At 40.7% G+C, this 22,303-nt stretch overlaps 2 protein-coding genes across 13 annotated transcripts in view; both read right to left on the reverse strand.

Annotated features, from left to right (window-relative positions):
• GTF2H2 (general transcription factor IIH subunit 2) overlaps positions 1–5,741 on the reverse strand; it is a 28,874-nt gene extending 23,133 nt beyond the window's left edge. For 4 of the 8 annotated variants that reach the window (XR_005600282.1, XM_039544084.1, XM_039544091.1 and 1 more), the window contains exons 1-6: positions 4,969–5,186; positions 4,583–4,674; positions 4,425–4,502; positions 3,497–3,533; positions 2,474–2,560; positions 100–150 (exon numbers count right to left, since the gene is read on the reverse strand). Coding sequence is in view for 7 of the 8 variants with exons in the window: in XM_039544084.1 (XP_039400018.1) it covers positions 100–150; positions 2,474–2,560; positions 3,497–3,533; positions 4,425–4,502; positions 4,583–4,638 (309 nt within the window). In the remaining variant the exon portion in view is untranslated. The other 4 variants (XM_039544089.1, XM_039544087.1, XM_039544086.1 and 1 more) reach the window with 4 other exon arrangements.
• Positions 5,742–11,450: 5,709 nt separating this feature from the next.
• The window catches only part of OCLN (occludin), a 36,034-nt gene continuing 25,181 nt past the window's right edge, over positions 11,451–22,303 (reverse strand). For all 5 annotated transcript variants that reach the window (XM_039545138.1, XM_039545141.1, XM_039545140.1 and 2 more), the window contains 4 exons: positions 18,594–18,794; positions 15,318–15,489; positions 14,524–14,565; positions 11,451–12,923 (listed from right to left, as the gene is read on the reverse strand). In XM_039545138.1, the coding sequence (XP_039401072.1) occupies positions 12,822–12,923; positions 14,524–14,565; positions 15,318–15,489; positions 18,594–18,794 (517 nt within the window). In that variant the 3' untranslated portion in view covers positions 11,451–12,821. The remainder of the gene's footprint in view (positions 12,924–14,523; positions 14,566–15,317; positions 15,490–18,593; positions 18,795–22,303) is intronic.

The following is a 22,303-nucleotide window of genomic DNA, read 5'->3' on the forward strand; positions in this document are numbered from 1 at the left end:
TAAATGAAAACTTCAAAATAGTTCTTCCAACTTTGGTTTCAGACAGCTGCTTAATCAGTAACAATGAATCTGGTTTCCAACACAGGTGTACATACCTACCTGACTAATAGGATTTTGGTCAAAGTATTCTTCAACAAAATATTCCAATAACTATAAAAAAAAGTTCTGAGTATTAAGATAATTAAACATATCAGTAATTTCATATCTGTTAAAATGACAGTACTTATAAAACCATTAAAAACCTTTAAACACCCCCATCCTCCCACCCTCAACCCACGACACTCCTTGGGTGCACAGTACCTTTCAGAAACTTTAGAAAAATCTCAGCTTACATTAAGTACATGGTGACTATACTACTGTTATTTCTGCAGCAAATTTAAAATAGATCTAACAGCATTAGTTAGAATTAAGACAACAGCTGAAATTTTAGTCTGTAATACAGGTCAGTGGTAACGATTACTGAGTTATTTTCTGTGACCAATAATCTTGTTAACAAAAATTAAGGTCCCAATCCTGAAAATGGTTGTACACACACATTTAACATTAAGCATGTGTGTACACCAATGAAGTCAATGGAATTACTCATGTCCATAAAGCTAAACACATGTAACTGTTTGCAAGAACAGATCAAGGACTAAGTCATATTTAGCCAAACTTATTCCACCTTCCATATGGCTCAAATTCACTAACCAAAACTAAGCAGTATTTTGGTCAACACATGGAAGATTAGAGAGTTATTTTGAACAGAGGGTCTTCCCCATTCACACAAAAGAAATATTGATAATTACTTAATTTTTAAAAAGCTATGAAGTTTAAACAAAGTGTGTTCCCCTAATTCACACCAAGGACCCTACATTATCTATACTTCTGAACACATGGAGGATATTACAGCAGTGGTGGACAACCTGCAGCCTGTATGCGGCCCATCAGGATAATCTGATTGTGGGCCCCAAGACATTTTGCTGACAATGACCGTCCACAGGCACAGGCACAGCCCCCCACGACCCCGGTTTGCTGCGGAAAGAAGCGGGCCGCAGGGACATGCTGGCTGCTGCTTCCCGCAGCTTCCACTGGGAACCATGGCCACTGAGAGCTACAGGGGGCCGTGCCTGTGGTCAACATCAGCAAAATGTCTTGTGGCCTGCAATCAGATTACCCTGATGGGACGCAGGTGGTCCACCACATATTACAGGGAAAAGAGAAAAATGGAGTATTTGATTCAGCAAAATGTGAAAGTTTTTCCTATGTTAGCTAAAACTGTTGCCATAAATACAGCACATAATGTTTTATTTGTATAGGAAATCAGAATAATACACATATTTTAAAACAACTTTAATGCTTAGTATTGTCAGGGCATCTTCTTATCATCTCCATCAAGTACAGTCCTCTATAGTTAGTCATACCTATCTAAACTGGAGTAAGTCACTATCACAGACTCAATCAGGACCTATGAAGCATATTTTCAGCACAAAAAATTAAAAAAATTATTTTTAAGAAGTGCAAAGTATATTTGTTCTCTTTTCACTGCATGCTGCAGGTGATACTCCACAGTCTGCCAACTCCCACATTTTTTGTATGTCACTTTCTGTTATTTAAACTTCTCCACAGCCCTCCTAACATAATTATTATTACTATTACTTCTGTAGTGCTTAATGATGCCAAACAGCCCCACTGTACTAGCTACTGTACAAAACAAACACAAAGACAGCCTTTACCGCACAGAGTTTGAAACAGTGTTTCCCAAATCGGTGGTCCCAACCCACCTTTGGATTACAGGAATGTTCTAGACGGATCACCACAACCAGGACCAGACTAACCCATCACTGCACAGCCTAGCCAAACATACACTTCTCCCAGCCTGGTGAAAGTGGGGGGTTGGAGAGCAAGCCCACCCCATATTCATCCCACAGCGGCAGCTCCTCTCCCATGGGGCTCAGCCCAGCTTCCTACTCCAGGTATTGCAACCTGGTACCTGGGACTGCAGTCTCACCCACGCAAATTTGGTCACCATGGAGGGGCAAGGCCAAATTTGAGAGAGAAGTGCTGTGCCCCCGTGCACCAAGTCACAACATCTGGAGGGGGACACACCCTGGAGAGGAGTTGCCACTGCGGGATCAGTGCAGGGTGGACTCACTCTCCAAACATGCCCTTCCTCTCCGAGTCCTCGCACTGGGCCAAAATTAGGGTTGCAGTGCCAGAGCAGAGGGTGCATATATGTAATGGTGGGTTACACAAGAAAAAAAAAAAAGACCAAATGCTGTTGGTGAGTCGCCTTAGTACGAAGTCTGGGAATCACTGATTTAGAGTTTGGAAAATATGCAAGACAAACAACAGACAAAGAGGGAAGAGGCAGATGGGAACATTAACGTAAGTATTAGTCAAAGGTAGTTGCAATCCTGTTCGAGTCCAGATGAATGTGATCTGCAGACATCACAACAAAGGTAGATGAATATACTTTTGATAAAATAAATACCTTTAAGGTACACGTAAGCCTGTTAGGTTTTAAATCTTGGTCCTCCATAGTTCTTGATCCATCTACCACCACATAAAGGTGACGCATCTGAATCATAATCATAAAGGATATTAATTCTGCAAATTCTTGGTTTGAAACAAATAAACTTTTAGAACTCACATTAAACATATTTATAAGACAGTAATTTAAAATAACTGCTGTTTATTTCAAGTAAATTAAATAGACAATATATAAAGCCTTCTCTGTCACATTGGTAATATTTAGAGTACAGAACAGCATAATGGCCTTTACGGAGTCTTTGGTGGCTGCTGATTAAAGAGGTTAAGTTCCTCTCCATCCTCCCTTTACAATGTGAGCAGAGATCTTCTCCTGATAAACGATCACTGTTCTCATCCTCTCTCAAAAGATGGATTATGGAATAATAATATTTTGTATTTATATCATTTCAACTGAGGAAGTCAGTGTTTTACAAATCAATCAGTTCTCACAACTAGTCTAAACTGGGAGGACAGATAGTTCAGTGGTTTGAGCATTGGCCTACTAAACCCAGGGTTGTGAGTTCAATCCTTGAGAGGGCCATTTAGGAGTCTGGGGCAAAAGTCTGTCTGGGGATTGGTCCTGCCTTGAGCAGGGGGTTGGACTAGAGGACCTCCTGAGGTCCCTTCCAACCCTGATATTCTATGAATTAAGCTAGTACCATTTTACACATTGGGAAACAGACTCCAAGAGGTTGTCTGATTCAACTGTATCACAAAGCAGGTCCTACCAAAAAAAATAGAACCCAGGTCTCTTGAATATCAGACACTTTCAATATTTAGCATACCACACACCAACTCATGAAAGTCACACAAAAAATTGTCTGTTGGGACAGAAAGAAACCTCAAACTCATGCACATAAAGTCAGTAAAAATATTTCTTAGATTTGATGCCACTGTTTTCTGAAGAGGGAAAACCACCTCCGTACAAATAATCTCAGACACAACAAAACTAGATCTAACAGTCAAGGGGAATATATAAACATACCATTCCAAGTCTAACTTGCCCATGGTGTTCAAAGATTCTGTGAAAAATACAGAAGAATTTGAGCTAAGACTATAACATGGGATTCTAAAACAGCATCAATAACTAAGGCCAATCCTACAGTTACATCACATGCTAAATTACCATTAACATCAATGCATTTAAAAGGGATGAAAGATTAGGTTCTAAATAAGCATACAACTAGGACTGAAAAACTGTGGAAGAGGCTCAGTAAAAAAAACAGTGCAGGGAGTCATATCAAATTTTAATGGGGTTATTTGTTTTGAACTTCTTTGCCACTCTGAAGTATTTACACAAACATAATATATTTGAAAGTTTGGGGGGGGGTTGCCATAACATCAATCTGTGAATGAAAACTAGCCTTTGCCTAGAATGTTTTTAGACACAGAATTTTAAACAAAATCAATTTATAATTTGGTGCAAATAACACAGCACTAGGCAAATATCCAGCCAGTCCAATAATGAACAAATTAAAATAATCTGTATATCAATATTTTGTTAGAGGGCATACAAAGATGGATTCTGCTATTTATATTCAGTTGTCTAGTTGCAGCACACTGCATTACCACATATAAAATATAAGTTTAGGACCCATTTTCTTTGGGAGCAGAGGTATGAACTACCCAGTATCAATGCCCTTAAACAGGTTGAAAAGAAATATCATATTACTCTTTCTGGCACAATTAAGTAAAGATGGAACTATGGAAAGGGAGGCTGAATCTAAGACAGAGAATGAGGAAAGAAGAGGGAAAAGAGAAAGTACATTTACTTATAAATATTGCAGTATGTTTAATCTATCTGATGGGGACAATTTTTTCTCAGTGTAATTCCTTTGACTTCAACATACTCACTCCAGAGATGAGCTTTTCCTAATGTGTTCTCTGTGCTTCAGAACTTCAGAACTGCTTACCTTTTTCTCTTAGCCTTAAAAAGAATGTCCTCTATAGTTGCTTTCAGTGACCCAGATTCATCTTCTTTCAGAACCTCCCTACAATGAACAATTTATTACATAAAAGTTAGATTAAATTTTCTCTCTTAAAATAAAATAATTAATAAAACAAAGCTTACCATGTTCTTTCATAACCCCCTTCCCAGCGTTTGGTTCTTTCAGGCTCGTCATCCATGTCTGTCCGTCTGTCCAAAACTGCGTGCTTACAATACTGTTAAGGACAATGATTACATCCTTATAAGCAACGGCATTTTGCTAAATTCTGTCTGATTACGTGCCACAGAACACTGGATCTAATGCAATGCATCAGTCTCTGTGTTGACAATAAAAATGTGACTTAAGATGCTCAATTACTTTTGTCAAAACTAGGTCCCTCAATACTAACATGCAGGTAGCACTTTGCCCTCTGCGTTTGTTGTGCCCGGTTAGTTTTTATGTCAATGACGCTCACACCCGCGCCTCACAAAGGGGAGGGCAGGGCGGTTATTTAAAGCAAATTTCCTACCGAGCTAAAGGGGGTCCCCAGGGCTTGAGGCGGGGCCACTCTGCCTGGCGCCGTTACCCGGGGCCTCAGGGAGAGGCGGGGCCGAGGCAGCAGCCGGGGGCCTGTGCGCGACTCTACTTTCCCCTCGGCCCCGGCCTGCTCCTGCCACCCGCGCGCCCCGCTCTCCCAGGCCGGCCGGGGGTGGTTAGCGGGGCGACGCGCGCATCCCAGCGCACGCCACTGACCTGCCAGGACCGCGCTCGAGCTCCCCGCGAGAATCTCGGACACCCCGCCCCACCCACACACACCCGCTCGGTGTGATTGCAACTCGTCCGACCGGCGCGCCAGGCCGCGGGAGGAACGTTCCGCCGTCAGAAAGGGCCGGCCTGGAACGGGGCAGGGAGTGGTGCTCGGCCCCCGGGGGGAGGTACACGGGGGTAACGCGCGTTCCCCCCCCCCCCGGTCAGGCCCAGGCCGCCCAAGGGGCCGCCTCTCCCTCCAGCTGCGCCCGGGCCGGGCTGACCCGTTACTCTGCAAGGCTGCCGTGGCCCACAGGCGCTGCCCGAGTTACACGGGACCCCGGCACTCTCCCGACTGAGCTGCGGCCCAGCGCTGGTGCAGTGGAGTGTTCGCGCTCCTGTCTCCACGGGCCCTGCTCGGCCCGCTGGGGACGGCTCTGAACCTGGCCCCAGACCCCACTGGGTATTGTGCTAGGCTCTGCAGCCTCCACTGCTGGCCGCCGTCAGTCAGAGACAGGACTCGGGCTTAGATGGACCTTAAGGCGGGTCTAGCCTCGCACTTCCTTGGTTCCTGCCAGGGGAAACTCTCCCCAGACAGAGCTGTCCCCTCTCGTGGCCTCTGAACCTTTGGGCTCTTTCGCCCATTAAGTTCAAATCTGCCTGTGAGGAGGTAAGAGGAGTGAAGTGGCAGTTGCATAAAGACAAGTTCCAGCTTTACCTGAAACACAAATAGTGCCATACCCCAAACCCCTGAAATAACTCAGCACCTGGTTGGTAAACTGCGTGAAACTAAACCCAGACAAGGCAGAGCTGCTGTGAAGAAGAGGGAAATGTTTCAATTTATTTGTCACCAACACCATGGCAGGCTTGATGGGTACAACACACAATATAGCTAGGAATTAAGAGACACTGAAAAAGCAGGTGCAACATGTGAAACTCTCCTATTAGGCACCACACATCATCATAAGCACCATCACCTTGGTGCTTTGGTAACTACATTAGCTTCCAGTGAAATACCAGATTAAGTTTAATGTCCTGGTTTGACCTTCAAAGCTGTCAAAAGGATTGGACAAGTGGTCTTTGATACTGCCGTCAAGCTGTGCTCTGCAAGAACAAAAATGAGACTAGTGGGAGCTGATACAGCAGCTGATAGTTAGCTGTGAAACTCCCTTAAAAGTTAAGATTGGGACAAACCTTGCCACTGTCCGAATAAAAGACAAGACATCTCTCTACCATAACTTACAATACTAAGAAATATTTAATAAAAAATCCATGTGCTGGGCAAGGAGGTATTTATATCTAGAATATTCTCTTGATTTAGAGTTTGTAAGGCACTCCAGTATTGACTGTGATGGTTAGCACAGCATCTATACCGAAGACAGACTGATCTAGTTCAGATCCAGAAGTAGCCTTACCTTAGGACAAATCATGAATCACACAACTGTTTGTCAAGTAATTAGAGTAGGGGACTAAGATCCCAGTCCTCTAAAGACTGTTTACATAGTGTGAATACCTCCAAAATCAGTGGGACTACTCACAGGGTTTAGAGTTCTGCAGGTTCATAAATCTGTAGGATTGGGGCAAAATTCCTGTTCACTTAGATATAAATTAATCTTATTTCCCATATAATAATGCTGTTTCTCTTAGTCATTTGCTATGATTCACATAGTGCCGGATTGTGGAGGTATCATGCCAATTGTTCATAAATAAATTTGTTTCATGGGAATGCGTTGTCAAGGAAGTATGATTTTCCACCAGATTAAAGCACTACTTCTAAAAACACCTGTGTAAATCATCTTTATTTTAGTCATTAACTGAAGTATCTGAGAGGTAGGATTTATACATTAAAATACAGTATTACGTGTAAGTTACTGTACATCTATTTTTTCCATTTGTTGAATGTTTCCTAATGATACTATTATAGTCTAGAGCAATGGCCCCAAATAGGGTAGTAACACTCTTGTAAGACACAGAGTCTGTAATTCAGGGGTTCTCAAACTGGAGGCTGGGACTCCTCAGGGGATCGTGAGGTTATTAAATGGGGTTGCGAGCTGTCAGCCTCCACCCCAAACCCTGCTTTGCCTCCAGCATTTATAATAGTGTTAAATATATAAAAAAGTGTTTTTCATTTATTGGGGGGGTTGTACTCAGAGGCTTGCTATGTGAAAGGGGTCACCAGTACAAAAGTTTGAGAACCACTGCTGTAATTGTTTTACTTCTACACAGTAGTGTAATAAAGAGGGGTGAAAACACTATCTATTTGATATGGCTCTATGACTAATCAACTAATTAATAGAAAAATTTTGAACAAACAAAAAGTTAATGTTTACAACTCAAATAGAATCTCAGACTTTGACCTCAGAATGCTTTCCCTGGGGCCAGGAACCTGTTTCATTGGGATAATTTACTTTGTTTAGGATTTTTTTGTAATAAAACATCATTACAAAACCTATGGACAGTTACTTGATTCATACATGAAATCTCCCAACATTTATTACATGGAACAACATTATTATGAGTGGGTGTGGTAATTGCTATGAGGAAGAGAAACAGCCCACAAAAGCTTATGCTACAATAAATTTGTTAGTCTCTAAGGGGGCACAAATACTCCTATTCTTTTTGAGCATTTTTCTAAGTATCTAGTAGTTTCTATTTTTTAAGTGTCTAAAATAGTCTCTCATGCAAACTCATTGCATACTCTATATGGAAACCGTTAAAAATCATTTATTTAGTTATTCAAACTTCTGAAAAGTACTGGCTCCTATATATCTGACAGCTCGTGGTATCAAATAGACTTTAAACCCTTTCCAGATCTTGTGTTCAGGTCATACTCAGGGGCATTTTCTAGTAAACTAAGACAGTATGGTCAAGTGGACTACACATGGTTTTAAGCCATTGTAATCCATGGCTGACTGACAGACTTCAAGATGGTCATATCACTTCTGCTTGTCTTGGTTTCCCTATCTATAAAATGGGGATATTTCCCCACTTCACAGGGTGAGATGTGGACTGAATGCTGTTTGTACACTACTCCTAAAATACAAGGTGGTGAGTAAGAATTGAGATTACTCTTCATAAAATAGCTGAATTTTAGTAAATTTTAACTTAACAGAAGTGTTTCATTGTTCAAAGAGAAGAATATAATTTTATTCAATTCATCTTTTAACACAGTAGGAGAACTATCATTAAAGAGCCCTACACCTGGAATCTTCCAGCATTTAAAATCTTGGGAGTGGTTTCACCCAGTGTTTGTGCAGTCCAGTGTTAATGCAAATCCAGAACAGCAATATAGTCTTGCACAAAACAGTCATCACACAGATTTTCTGGAACAGGACTGTGACACTGCACCCCATATTCTTCATAGTGATATATGATTATGGCATAATTATGATGTATTTTATGCAAGATAGGTTATGTGAGATATCATTGAAAAGGTTATGATTTACTGAATATGATTATCCTATTTGTATGCATGTATCATTTTTGTATCTGAAGTTAGGAATATTGACTATGCATCTGTATTACAAATGTGTTTACACATGGGGAATGCCCACTAGACAAAAGTCTCTCAGTCTAGATTGCTGGCTAGGAAGGACCCATTCAGGTTAATGAGCCATTAGGAGAAAACAATAGGCCTTAGAAGGTGAGCCTTCCTGAGGATGCTACAGAAAGCCTCCAAGTTATGGCTGCTGTGGCACTAGAGGGACATGTGACCAGAACTCCAGCTTGGGATATCAGTATTTTTCCAATCGCTGGTTTGGGAACCAAGCTTTGAAACAAAGGGTATATGTATATCTACAATGCAAAGTTGTCAACAAAACTTTTGTCTTTCATGGGTAGTTGAAAAAGCCCCTCCCATGAAAGACAAAAGGTTTGACAATGCAAGTGGTAGTGTGAACACAGCTTTGTGGGCAGGAGCACTCTCCTGCCAGACAAAGCTAATGCCACTCATGGGGCTGGAAGTATTTTGTCAGCAAAAGTACGGACAAAGCATTTACACACAGACTTTTAGCAACAAGGCTAAACACAGCCTTGTCCCTAAAACCTGCATGGTGTAGACAAGCCCAAAGGGTTCCTGCCACATGCAAAAGCTATTTAAGGCAGGGGAGTGACATCATCATGGTTCTTCTCTGACTCCCCAAAGAGACTCCTGGAAACACCTGAGGAACAAAGACTCAACTGGGGGAAGTGCTGGACCCAGGCTAAAGAGATTTTTAGCCTGTGACTGGAACACCTGGTGACTCTAAACTCTAAGCAAGTGCAGCTTGCCCCTTACAAATCTGCAGCCTGCTTGTATCCTTACTTAGGGTGAAGATTTGCTATTCATAGCCAATCTATGTAGAATATTAAGCTTAGTTTGCATGTTTTATTTATTTGCTAGGTAATCTGCTTTGATCTGTTTGCTGTCCCTAATAAACACTTAAAATCTCTCTTGTAGTTCATAAACTTGTTTTGGCTTTGCCTAAGACCTGTGTGTGGGAGTCATAACTTGGGGTAAAAAGCTGTTGTATATTCCTCTTCACATTGAGGGAGGGGGTAAATTTAAAGAGCTTCTGCTGTACAGTTCTTTGGGCAGCACAAGTTGATATAATTTTGGGTTTACAATCCAGCATGGGGTGCATGCCTGAGTAGTTGGGAAGTTCCTTAGCTGGAGCCTTCCCATGCAGGGCTGGTCACAGCATCTGCATGTAACTGCAGCTGGGTGTATCCTGACCTATGTGTGGGCTGGGTAGCTTGTCACAGCAGTACAGTGTAAAGGGAGCCCAGGCTGGTGGGTCAGGGGGACTCAGTGGAGCTCCAGTTCCAGATGGCACCCCCGGGGAAACCTGTCACAAGGACATTTCCTCCAGATCAAATGTCTTGTTCACCACTGTGCCTGATGTCATGCTAGTAATGTTTCTGTGGTCCCTCTGAAAAGATTTCCCTGACAAAAAAACTGATGGAAGCTGCATACTCAGTCTTGCATCTGGGTGGCCTATCTTATGCCTTTCCGAGAGAGGATGGGTTTCAGCACAGATGTTGCAGATACTGTAAAGCTTATGAGGAAGTTTTCAGGCAGTAAGGAATACAAATAAGACTTCAAGACTAAGATACAAGCCTTTGACTGAACACACACAGTCTAGTTCCTTGTAAGGACTACAATAAATAGGTGGGTGAAAATATCAAATACAGTCCCCTTTAACTTGAGTACAAGTTAAAGTTGTACTAAGTCATTGCCTGGTAGAGCAGTGGGTGCACAGAATTCAGAGTTTTATATATAAACAGGCACAAAGCCCAGTGAATTAAGTATATTCCCTCTGAGAAACCAATTTAAAATGGCTTGTGATGCTTCTAAAAACATGAGGTATAGATCAGTCAGAGTCAGCAACCCCACTGAAGAGTAGGTGCATCAGCTAATGCATATCTTTATGTTTTAATGGGTATCCAGATAATGGAAAAATATGTATTGAACTATGACAGCTTTACTGATGTGAAAGAAACTGTAGTGAAATGCTACATGTTATGCTCAATCTACTAAAGTGAACGGCTCAATGTAGAGTATTTGTTTTCAGTTGCAAGTTAAAAAAAATCACTCAATTTTACTACAATTCTTGGGTAATGTTTCTGTTTTGGGAAGTGAAGTCTTCCAAAAAGGATATATTACTAGATAAAGAGTCAACCATGTGCACTCACATTTTCAGAAATCTCACCGTCTTAAAAAACAAGCACTAATTAATATGGTCATTGACTGCAACAGGCAGCTAGAATTTAGATACCAAGAAAAGACAATTTTCAAAACACTTGGTTAGTAGGAACATATAAAGGTTAATAGAATGAGTGCTTCTCTTTAGCTCTCATTTCAGCTTCACTTAATGAACTCCAAGAAACTGATATGCAACTTGGTTTAATTATACAGCTTCAAAAACAAGTGACAACATTAGATACAAGTCAGTAGTCTTTGTATGTACATAGTATTGGTCTTAATCATGTTGACTAGATATCCAATTGAAATGCAGCTGCTTTACTTGCAGCATGCTACTAATTATGTCAGATAAAATTTGGCCCCAAATGTAGGTTTTATAAAATGAAATGTTTTCACTAATTTTATTTTAAAATTCTAATGGAAACAGATTAAAAGAAACCCACATTATTTCCTTGTACTATTTGCAACCCAAATATTTTAGCATTGGTCCAGCACATGAGAATGAGAGTCAAATTGACTAGAAGGAATAATCTATTTCCATCATCCAAACAGTGTGAAATGTGGAAGGAAAAAAAATCAGATTTTTTGTAAAATGGTTTTATTGAAGGTATTCAGTAACATAGGCTAAAATATATTTTTAGAAGCACAAACTTGCTTACCTTTTAAGAGCAGTTTATGTGAAAAATTATTTACTTAAAACTATATACTACAGACAATTTAAGTATCACATCAAAAATGTAAGGGTGCAACTTACAGAAAAGATTGTTTTATTAGGTATAAAAAGTGTTCTGGAATTTCCATTAAGAGTCACTTCCTTTTCCTCTTAAGAGAATATTTAAAAACAAACAAAAAAAATAAATTAGCAGCTAGCATGGGAATTTGAGCCTAAAAAAGGAAGTTTCAGAACTTTATTAAAACCACTGAACTTCACTTTGGTTTTAGTTTATTTAGGCCCCTCCAAAACTATTTCAATTACAATGGTCAAAACATTTTGGCTTAAAAAAAAAAAAAAAAAAAGTCAAAGTTAATTGCATCAGACAATGGATTGACTTAGTTCTGCTAAATATGTTTTATTTAGCAGAAGACAACTGCTCACAGGAACATCCAGATTCTGCACATAGTCACACAGTTACAAATCATACATAAGTCATAAAAAGATTAACTGGTCATTCTAAATACATGCCTGTACAATAAATTTTTTTTTAATCTAAAATACAAATGTAATTGTTTTTTTAAAAAAGCAAATATATTCACATTTAATTTCACGTTTTCATTAGTTACACACTATATTGGTCTCATTAATACACTTACTTATGCAACTTAACTCATTCCTAAACAAATGGTTAATCATGACCCTACGAATGGAGTGGTTATAGTGGGATATAATGCACACTGAAGGAGTGAAATTTTGAAGGCCACAGAGCTTACTGTTTATGTAAGCAACACAGATCCAGATGTGTTGCAATTAGGAGCCAGAAGAGATGCAGCATTATCTGGAAACTGCTTTTCAAAATTAGGGCATACCATATGGAGTAGAGAACAAAGCTGGGGAATAAGTCAATATGCAGACAAGGGCAATAATATTTAAAGTCCTCAACCACTGTTGAGGAAGAGAGGGAAGTCTGCAACTTAATACTAAATAAGTCAAACTTTTAGATAACAAACCTTGGACCTGAATTGTTCCCAGGCAAAAATGACAGGCTTCAAATAGAACAGATTCCTTGTCTGGTTTATTAGAGGCTGTACTCAATAGTAAACAAGGTATCAAAATTTATTACATTGAGGTAAACAAAAATGGAGGCTGTTGGTGGGGTGGGTTTTTGTTTGTTTTTTAACCAATAAAACAAAAGGGGTTTTGCTTCTCAGCTGCAACCAAAGCCGTTTTATAGCCCATTGTTACAAACTGGACATAACCCATGTAGTGATTCTAATTTGTTTCCTTCTTTTCTCCTCTACGATCTCCGATTGTCATAATCACTGACCATCCTTTTTACGTGCGATAGTTTACTCTTCAGTTTCTTGCACTGTGCCTTTTTGTTCTTATAGTCTGCTGACTAAAAACAAAAACACAAACCAAATGTGGCATTAGACCAACCAGAATTCTCTACAAGTAATTTTTTTCATATGAAAAGGGCTCTAGGGCAGCACATTAATATAAAAATCCATTTTAAATAAAATTATAAATCTCAGAGTTATAAGTCAGTAAATATCAGTTTGAGTCCTATCTGGAAAAGGTTCCCAGGAATCTAAGCAGCTCATCTGTTTACACACAATTCTGGCAGCCTGTATAATGATAAACACTTGGACTCTTAAGTTACTTTTATACTGTAAAAAAATACTCCAGTTCCTTTACCAGCTTACTTAGCCTGCTGTAAGAAGAGTCCATTCTTATAGGAACTTCCAAGGTTGGGAAAAAAAGAAAAAAAACACCCACAACACACACACGTGTATTGGTGACCACCAAGTAGGGAATCATATGTAAATAAGCCCAGACACAGTCTGATCAAGAGAGAGGAGTTGCAGCCAGCCCTCCTATGCAAGGTCCAAAGCAACTTCCCAAGTACCAGTAGCAAAAATATTGCCAATACCTAGGAAGTACATAGTTTCAACTCCAGTACTGCCAACCTCAAGAGTTAAAAAATTGTGAGTTAGTCTCTTTTTGGGGTGGGGGAGAACTATTTGCCTTGTGTTCTTTCTTTGAGCATTCAGAGTTCATTTTTAAAGCTTTGTTCTACAGCCATGAGGGTTAGAAACTATTTTACTAAAAAGCTGACAATCTCATGTAATAAACTGGTTCTATCACCTGGGGCATTAAGACTGACATTAAATATCATGAGACTTGCTATAAAGTTGTGAGAGTTGGCAACATTTCATCTATTGTTTCAAAGTTTTCATAAGTGGCAATCAGAAGATACTGTTCTCTCATGTATGCAGAAGTTTCAGATTTAGATTAGTTAAAAGCAAAACTTATTTAACTTCTACAAAGATAAAACCAGCAAAGATAGGAAAGACCTGTTTATCCATTCAGTATCTCCCTGCCAATGCAATCTTAGTCCCTTACTAAAGTTTGCCTACAAACGCATACAGTTTGACAGACTAAATCAGGAGAAGCCCAATACTTGAAAACCAGGAATGTTGCATATTAGGATTGAGGGACAAGGGAATCTTGCCCCACACTTAACCTTTGCCAGCGCTTTATTAGTCCTGCTATTTAATGGGCATTCTGTCTGCCTAGAAAATGCTTTAAGCATATTGAAGTCTTTACTCAGTTGCCATTAATTCAGTACTGTGATAGCTGGAGTCATCTCACCACAAAATACCCATTATATTATGGCCATAGTGAGAAGCATCTCAACAGGTTTTGAGGTAGTTTAGGCCAATTTCAGTCCTGGTATAAGCAGTCACAACTAGACTGACTGACTACACTGGAGATGTGCCAAGACAGAGTTAGACTTCTTGAATTTACTGCTCAAGCACAAGTTAGAGATCTGCTAAAAGAAAACTACTTGGCACCTGCTTCCAGTGCTTGTCACTCTGCATGTGAGTTGGACAGGGAGAAAAGGAAGGAAGATTTTTTTTATTTATTTTACACACACACAAAAGTTAAGTCCTTAGAGATAACAAACAAGAATAAGAGAACCTTATGATACTTACTGCTTTTATATCCTTCATCCTATTGTACTCATCAGCAGCAACCTATAATTAGAGAAAAAATTAAATTAAGTAGGACAGTTCATGTCAGTGTTGTGAACAACATAGGTTTAATATCCTATTACACGGTTTTGAGTTGTTAACCATACATTTGGAAAAAAATCTAAAGTTACAAAGAAAGGCAGTTGAACTACAGAGGATGTAAAAATAGTCTTTGGATGTCAGCCTGGTAGACAGTCTGAGGGATTTAGAGCTAGAAATCTGTTTGTGTTGGCGTGTACCATATATCCTATTCTCTCAGAGAAGAAAGGCCCATTTAATAAAAATCTGAAGGAGGTTGGGAATGATATTCAAGGCTGGACAAAAATTCTGATATTGACAGAAGAGATCATCAGTATTTCTTCCAGTACATGGATAGTTTTTAATCCCAGGCCAAGATCTAGAACTCTGGAACAGAGTCTAAGAGATATGACAATCTTACTATCAAAATATCTGGAAAATTTTTCACCCTATTTGTAAAAGTTTTCCATTTACAAAGATCTTCAGTATCCCATCAAAATGTTAATAAAACCTCTAAAATTCTGAAAAGCTCCTTTTCAAATTCAAATTCATTAAGTTTTGCATGATCAGTTCACTAACTAAGTTTACTTGCTACATAGTAATTTGTATGACAAAGCTAGCATTCACTGGTGCATGGCACATATTTTTGCATACATTAATTAAGCACCCTACCCTTCACAACCCCCCCCCCCCTCAAGATAGCCTGCATAAACATTCAAAGTTATCCACGGAAATACCTTATATTCCTCACTGTCTTCACTATAGTCATCCAACTCTTTATCCAGTCGAGAGAGTGTTTTACTGACTTCATCAAGTTCAGCTTGCAAACTCTTGTATTCTTGTAATCCGGAGTCAAAGTCTCGCTTATATGTTTGCCTTTGTTGATCTGTTGTTACTGGTGGGTATTCCCTAGGGGAAGATTTGGTGGGGGTGGGGGGGGAGGAAGGAAGAGGGGGGGAAAAAGTCACTTGTTACATATGGTATGGGCTATCTTCAGCTGTATAACAGAAAGCATTTGTTTATCCATTTGATGGAGGGTGAGAGTGCATGTTAAGTTTTGGATGAAAAAATTTCTGCTCCTGACAGGCACTGGTAGGGCCACATAGCAAGCTCCTTAGTTCTTGTTACGTCTTTCTCCTTTATGTTAAAAGAGCCCTTTAATACTTGCTATTTTCTCCCTGTGAAGGTATTCTGTAATTATGTCACCTCTCAATCTCCTTTTTGATAAACTAAACTAAAAACAGACTGATCACTTCAAATTTCTCACTACAAGACCTTTTCTCCGGCCCTCAAAGTATTTTTGTGGCTCTCTTCTGTATCTTCTCAAAATGTGGACCCCGGAACTGTATGGAATAATCAAGTGTCAGTCTCATCAATACCATATATAGAAGTAAAATAACCTCCCTACTCCTATTATATATTCCCTGTGCATTGTTTTAGCCTTTTTGCCAGAGCACCACACTGGGAGCTCATGTTGAGTTACTTGTTCACTGCGATTCCTAAATCCTTTTCAGAGAGTCACTGCTTTCCTGGATACATTCCCCCATTCTGTAAATCTTGCTTGCATTCCTTGTTCCTAGATGTGTAACTTTGCTTTTGACCTTATTAACACACATTCTGTTTCAATGGGCCCAGATTATCAAGCAAACCAGATCATTACTTACCATTCCAACAATCTGTGTGTCATCTGCAAATTTTGACCACAGTGATGTTATATTTGCTTCCAGATCATACATAAAAAATGTTGAATAGCATTGGATCTAGTACTGCTCCCTTCAGACCACGACTAGAAACACCCCCATGCAAGTATCATTCCCCACTGATATCTACTTGCTGAGATCTGTCAGTTAACCAGTTCTTAAGCCATTTCATGTGTGCTCTCTTCATATTGTATAGAGCCAATTTTTTAAATCAGAATGGCATGCAGTATTAAAATCAAAGTATATTACATCTACATAGTTACTTTTATTATCAAACTTGTAACCTTACCAAAATATATAGTCAGATTTGTATGACAAGACCTGTATTCCATAAAAATCACATTTAACTGGCAGTATATTTAGGCTTCATTTAAAAAAAAATTCAAGATAATATCAATGTTTATTGTTAAGCATTTTTTATTTATTACATTTTTACAATTGCGGGAAGTCATGCAGGGGTTAGGTGATTATTTAATGACAGATGTTGAGATTCCAAATGTTAAGAGTTTTACAACTCTTAAAACACAAATTGTCAACATCAAATGTCCAAATATTCAAAGTATCCTTAAATCAACTAAATTTCTCAAGCAGCATTTTTTTCTTCACCCATCTGTAAATTTTGATGATTACTGATGGAAATATTTTTTGTTGCTTTGCATGTGAACAGTGAAATTGTCATTTAATCGATAAAAATCTAACCTTTCCAAGCCTAATTATATTCCTATCCTTTAATTCATTATTAATTGAATCCCATATCAGCTTTTCCATTATTTTGCCCAGGATTGAGGTCAGGCTAATTGGCCTATAGTTACCCAAGTCATCCTACTTTCCCTTTTTGAATATTGGCACAACATTAGTATTCTTCCCATCTTCTGGATTTTCCCAGGAACCAACTTCCCAATTCACATTTACAATGCAAAATACCCAAGTGCTTTTCCTAAATGCAAATTGCTAACTTTACCAAAAGTGTATAGTGGTTTGAATGGTTTAATCCTTTTTTCTTGTAAGTTTATAAAATCTTACACCTCTGCAGGTTAGGATTCAACAATATTATCCCACTGCCACCTTCTCAACATCTCATTTTGGAATAGCCATCAGTTTTTAGCAAGTGTTCCACAGATTAACTTGATCATTGTCTAAAGACCACTTGTATTTATTTATGAATTATTACTATTATTACTATTATTAAATACAGCTAATTTCATTCAAAAGTACTATCCACTTCATAGCAGCATGAAGTCCTAGCGGTCCATAACAAATATTTCAGTTTCTTCATCACCCAAAGCATGTCAGTTTTTGTCTATATGCAGGGCAGCATTTACTGTGAGAGAACATTAGACTATGAAGGCTGGTTTAGCATAGATTTGCTACATGTGCTCAGGAGGAAATCAGTGTATTTCAATATTGAAGTAACAGGAGTGTTGCAGAGGAGGGGAGAGTTTTATTACCCGCTTTTTGGGAGAGCTTGCAGCATGTATGCATTCAACTTGACTTGCTCTGATGAGCAGCGTTAAGAACTCACTAAAACAAATTTTGAAGTATCTGTTATATTGGTTAACTGCTTCAGGCCTGGTCTACACTAAGAATGGGGGTCGAACTAGGGTACGCAAATTCAGCTACGTGAATAGCGTAGCTGAATTCGAACTACCCTAGTTCGAACTACGTACCCGTCCAGACGCCGCGGAACCGAACTCCGCGGCTCCAAGGTCGACTCTGCTAACTCCAGCTGCCGAGGTGGAGTACCGGAGTTCGAACTAGCGCTTCCGGAGTTCGAACTATCGCGTCTAGATCAGACGCGATAGTTCGAACTCCGGAAAGTCGAACTCACCGCGTCGACCCGCGCGGTAAGTGTAGACTAGCCCTCAGTCTCAATATTAAAATATAAATGGGACACTTCAAATATACTTGGTGCATTCCACTGAATACAGATGTCCCAAGACACCCAAAGTCTTGTTCAATGGCCACATTATGAAATCATTCTAGGTAGTAGCGTCAGTGGAAGAGGCTACTTCAGACAAGTAACAGCAGATAATGCTACTGCTGCAAATACTCCTTTCAAAGGCAATGTTTCCAAGTATAAAAAGGTAATTCTTTTCCCACCACCTTTCTAGGCCCTCCTTCCTATTCCAATAGTCCTTATGCTACCACTATCCACAGTATGGAAGTGGCACTGCAACTATATAAATAACAAGCTTCCAACCACTACCACATTCAGCAGAGACAGCACACTTATTAACTGGGTTAGCTCATCTAAAGTATCACAAGCAGGGGAGTTAGTATTATTTCAATGCCTGATGAAGTTATTGTCAGTACCTGTCCCAGTCCTCCTCCAGCTCATCACAAGACTCCCCTCCAGTTGTGTAATCTGCATCATAGTTATCAGAGTTGGTTCTCTTCCGTCTTCCTGCTCTTCTCTTTTGTGGTGGTTCCTTAGTCGATCCATCATAACTACTGTTACCAGTATAATTTGACTGTGTGAGGTCCTTCATTAACGGAACAATAACTTCAGACTTCCTACCAAAAGCAGTAAAGATCTCATTAGTTGCCATTTACAGGCTGAATTATCAACATTAAACACAGGGTAAGTATTAACAGGATCAATTAAAGACAAAATAATCTGGATTTTTATTCTATAAAAAATTCAACATGTATTTGGAAAACAAAAGTCATTCATTTTAATTCACTAACTTTGGCTAACAAATTTCTTATAATATAAAATGTGAATGTATTTGTTCCAAACTAAAATGGAACAAGTTTCCCAGATTTTTAAATCACTCCACCTCTGTGATTTCATGCTCCCATTTTCACCTAAAACTGGTGAGTTGAGAAACACACACTGGGCTGAAAGTGTAATCAACTAACCTTTTAAAGAATAGTAAGAGATCCCTATACAAAGAAAGCTGCTAGTGAATTTTTTTTAAAAGTGTGTCTGTTACAGAATGGCACTCAGTTTAAAGTAAAAATAATAGTTGATAAAATGGCAGTAGCCCAGAGATCCGTCAAAGATATGTCTGTCAAAGGCTGTCCTTTGAATGGATGGAATTCATTTGTTACCTAAACATGGAGTGTGAAATTTCTTAGAGGATTAGCATTTTTGCTTTACAAATGCCCCTAAGATTTTAGAAACTCAACTACATTTTGCTTATAGCAAGGACTGAGAGACCATATCGACTGTCCTGGACACAATCGTGAGCATTACATTTTATAATAGACACTGTAGAATAAAAGATGAAGAAGTGGACAACAGAAATAGAGTGTTTTGGTGAGCAAAAGTTAGGAAAATCTGGCATATGCACCAACAACTAATTTCACAGTATGGTGATAGTCCCTGTAAATAATCATGTTTTGTATAAAGCATCAGGAATAAATTTCCTATTTACAGGATCTATCGTTGTTTACATATAGGCTCTCTCCCTGGATTTTCTAGAGCACAGGGCTGAAGATTGAGCTTCTCCCTGCTTGTTGATGTAAAACATCAAAGCTGTGTTGTCTGTCAAGACCTGCACCACCTTGCCTTAGATCTGGGGAAGGACCATCTGGCAAGCCAAACATACCACCCTGAGTTCCCTGACATTTATTTGCAGGGAGAGTTCTTCCTGGGTCCAGAGGCCCTGAGTCCTGAGACTGTTAAGGTGGGCTCCCCACCCCAGGTCTGATGCATCCAAAATCAAGGTTACCGATAGATACATGGTAGCTAAAAGTTATGGAACCCAGTTCTCTCCACCAAGCCAGTGAAGCTAGGATGGGCAGCAAAATCATGAGTACCAAGTCCAAGTGGTGTCTGCTGAGGGAGGAGACTGACACCAGCCACATCTGTAGAGATCTGAGCTGTAGCTGCGTGTAGTGCACCAAATAGGTACATGCCACCATGTGACCCAACAATTCGAGGCAAACCCAGGCGGTTGTAAGAGGGTAGGTTGCAAGCTGGGAGATCCAGTCTGACAGAGTTCAGAATATGGTCTCCAGTAAATAGGCCTGAGCTGGAGTCAAGTACCGCCCTGATGAATTCTATTCTCTGAACTGGGACCGAAGTTGACTTTTGCTCATTTATTAGGAGGCCCAGTGCCTGAAAGGTGGCCCATATTATGCCAGTGATTTGCTGGACTTGAGCCTGTGAGTGGCCTTTGATCAGTCAGTCGTCAAGGTATGCGAAGACTTGTGCACCTCGATGCCTGAGGAAGGGCGCAACCACTACCATACACTTAGTAAAAACCCACGGGGCTGCCGACAGGCTGAAAGGAAGCACGGTGAATTAGTAGTAGCACTGACCCACCAGAAACCTGAGGAATCTCCTGTGTTGACGGAAGACAGAGATGTAGACATAAGAGTCCTTCAAATTGAGGTTGGCATACCAGTCTTCTGGATCCAGGGAGGGAATGATGGAGGCCAGGGAGATCATGTGGAACCTCAATTTCTTGTGATATTTGTTGAGGCGACAGGTCCAGGATGGGCCATTAGACCCCCTTTGGCCTTCGGGATTAGGAAATAATTGGGAGTAAAACCCCTTCCCTCTCATGTCTTGAGGAACCTCCTCTACAGCCCCCACACATAGGAGGGCTTGCACCTCCTAGATGAGAATCTGTGAGAAGGGTCCCTGAAGAGGGATGGGGGAGGGAGGTAGCAGGGATGGGGGGAATAAAGGGTTACTGGAGGGTGTAACCAACTGTTATAGTGCTGAGCACCCAATGGTCCAATGTTATGAAGACCATGCCAGCTGGAAGGGTGACAGGTGGTCTAAAAAACAAATAGGGGGTTGGATCTGCAGTTGAGGTGGGTATGCCATCCTCGGACGTACCTTCAAAAGGTCTGTCTGACCTCACCAGGCTATCTATGTAAGTCCCACTGGAAAGCTGAGGCAGAAGGTAGGAGCTGACAACATTTATAGCCCTTTCACTTTCTTTTGTAGAGCTCCTGCCTGGGAGGCACCAGAAATCTGGGAGGCTGCTGGGGCCTAAAATGCTTCTGGAGGTGTGTAAAGGCCCAAGGAGCAAAGCATGGCCCTCGAGTCTTAGAGGCCGTGAAGCTTGAAGTCTGTTTGTTCCAAGAACAGGAAGGTACCCTTGGAGGGGAGGTCCTGGACGGACTGAAGCATTTTGTGAGAGGCACCTGATGACTGGAGTCATGAACAGTGCATCATGGTGACTGCTGACGACATCGTTCTGGCAGCTGAGTAAGCCACATCCAGAGCTGCCAGGAGGGAGGTCCTGGCCCTGCATCTTGCCTTACTCCAGGCCGGCCATGAACTCTTGCCTTGACGCCTGTGACAGAGTCCTTAAAATTTGACCACTGAGTCGCACAGGTTCAAATCGTACCGACCCAACAGAGCCTGCTCGTTAGAGACATGCAACTTGAGGCTGCCTGATGAATAAGTGGTGTGTCCAAACAGGTCCAGTCTCAGCTTCCTTATTTTTGGGAGTAGCATTCGACTGCCCCGTCTGTCCCACTCGTTTGTAGCCGACACCACCAGGGACCGGGGGAAAATGCAAGTACAGGTACTCAAACCCACTGGCTGGCACATAGTACTACTTCTCTGCCCTTTTTGAGATGGGGGCAGACACAAAGGGGTCTGCCAGAGCACCCTGACAGGCCCCAACACTGCCTCATTAACTGGCAGGGCCACTCTGGATGGAGCCGCTGCAGCCAGGATATCAAATAAGTTGTGCACAGACTCCTTCAGCTCTTCAGCTTCCAGCCCGAAGTCTGCGGTGACCCATTTCAGGAGCTCTTGATGGGCCCTGAAGTCATCCGGAGGCAGCGGGATACTGGGGCATGCAACTGCCTCATCCGGGGATGACAAGGAAGAGGCCAGCCCTGGAGGATAGGATGCTTCTTCTTCCTCCATCTGCACCACTTCCATTGGGGCCACTTCTGGGACCTCCGTACCAGGGTCAGTACCAGAATCAGGGTCCAGTGCCGGGTAGGATGGAACAGTACCATCACCTAGAACTAGCAATATATTCTCTGTGCCTTGACTTCAAGGCATTACTCTGAAGGAAACTGTATCCAGCATACCTATGTCAGAC

Source organism: Mauremys reevesii, linkage group 6 (genome assembly GCF_016161935.1).
Source record: "Mauremys reevesii isolate NIE-2019 linkage group 6, ASM1616193v1, whole genome shotgun sequence".
NCBI lineage: Eukaryota > Metazoa > Chordata > Testudines > Geoemydidae > Mauremys > Mauremys reevesii.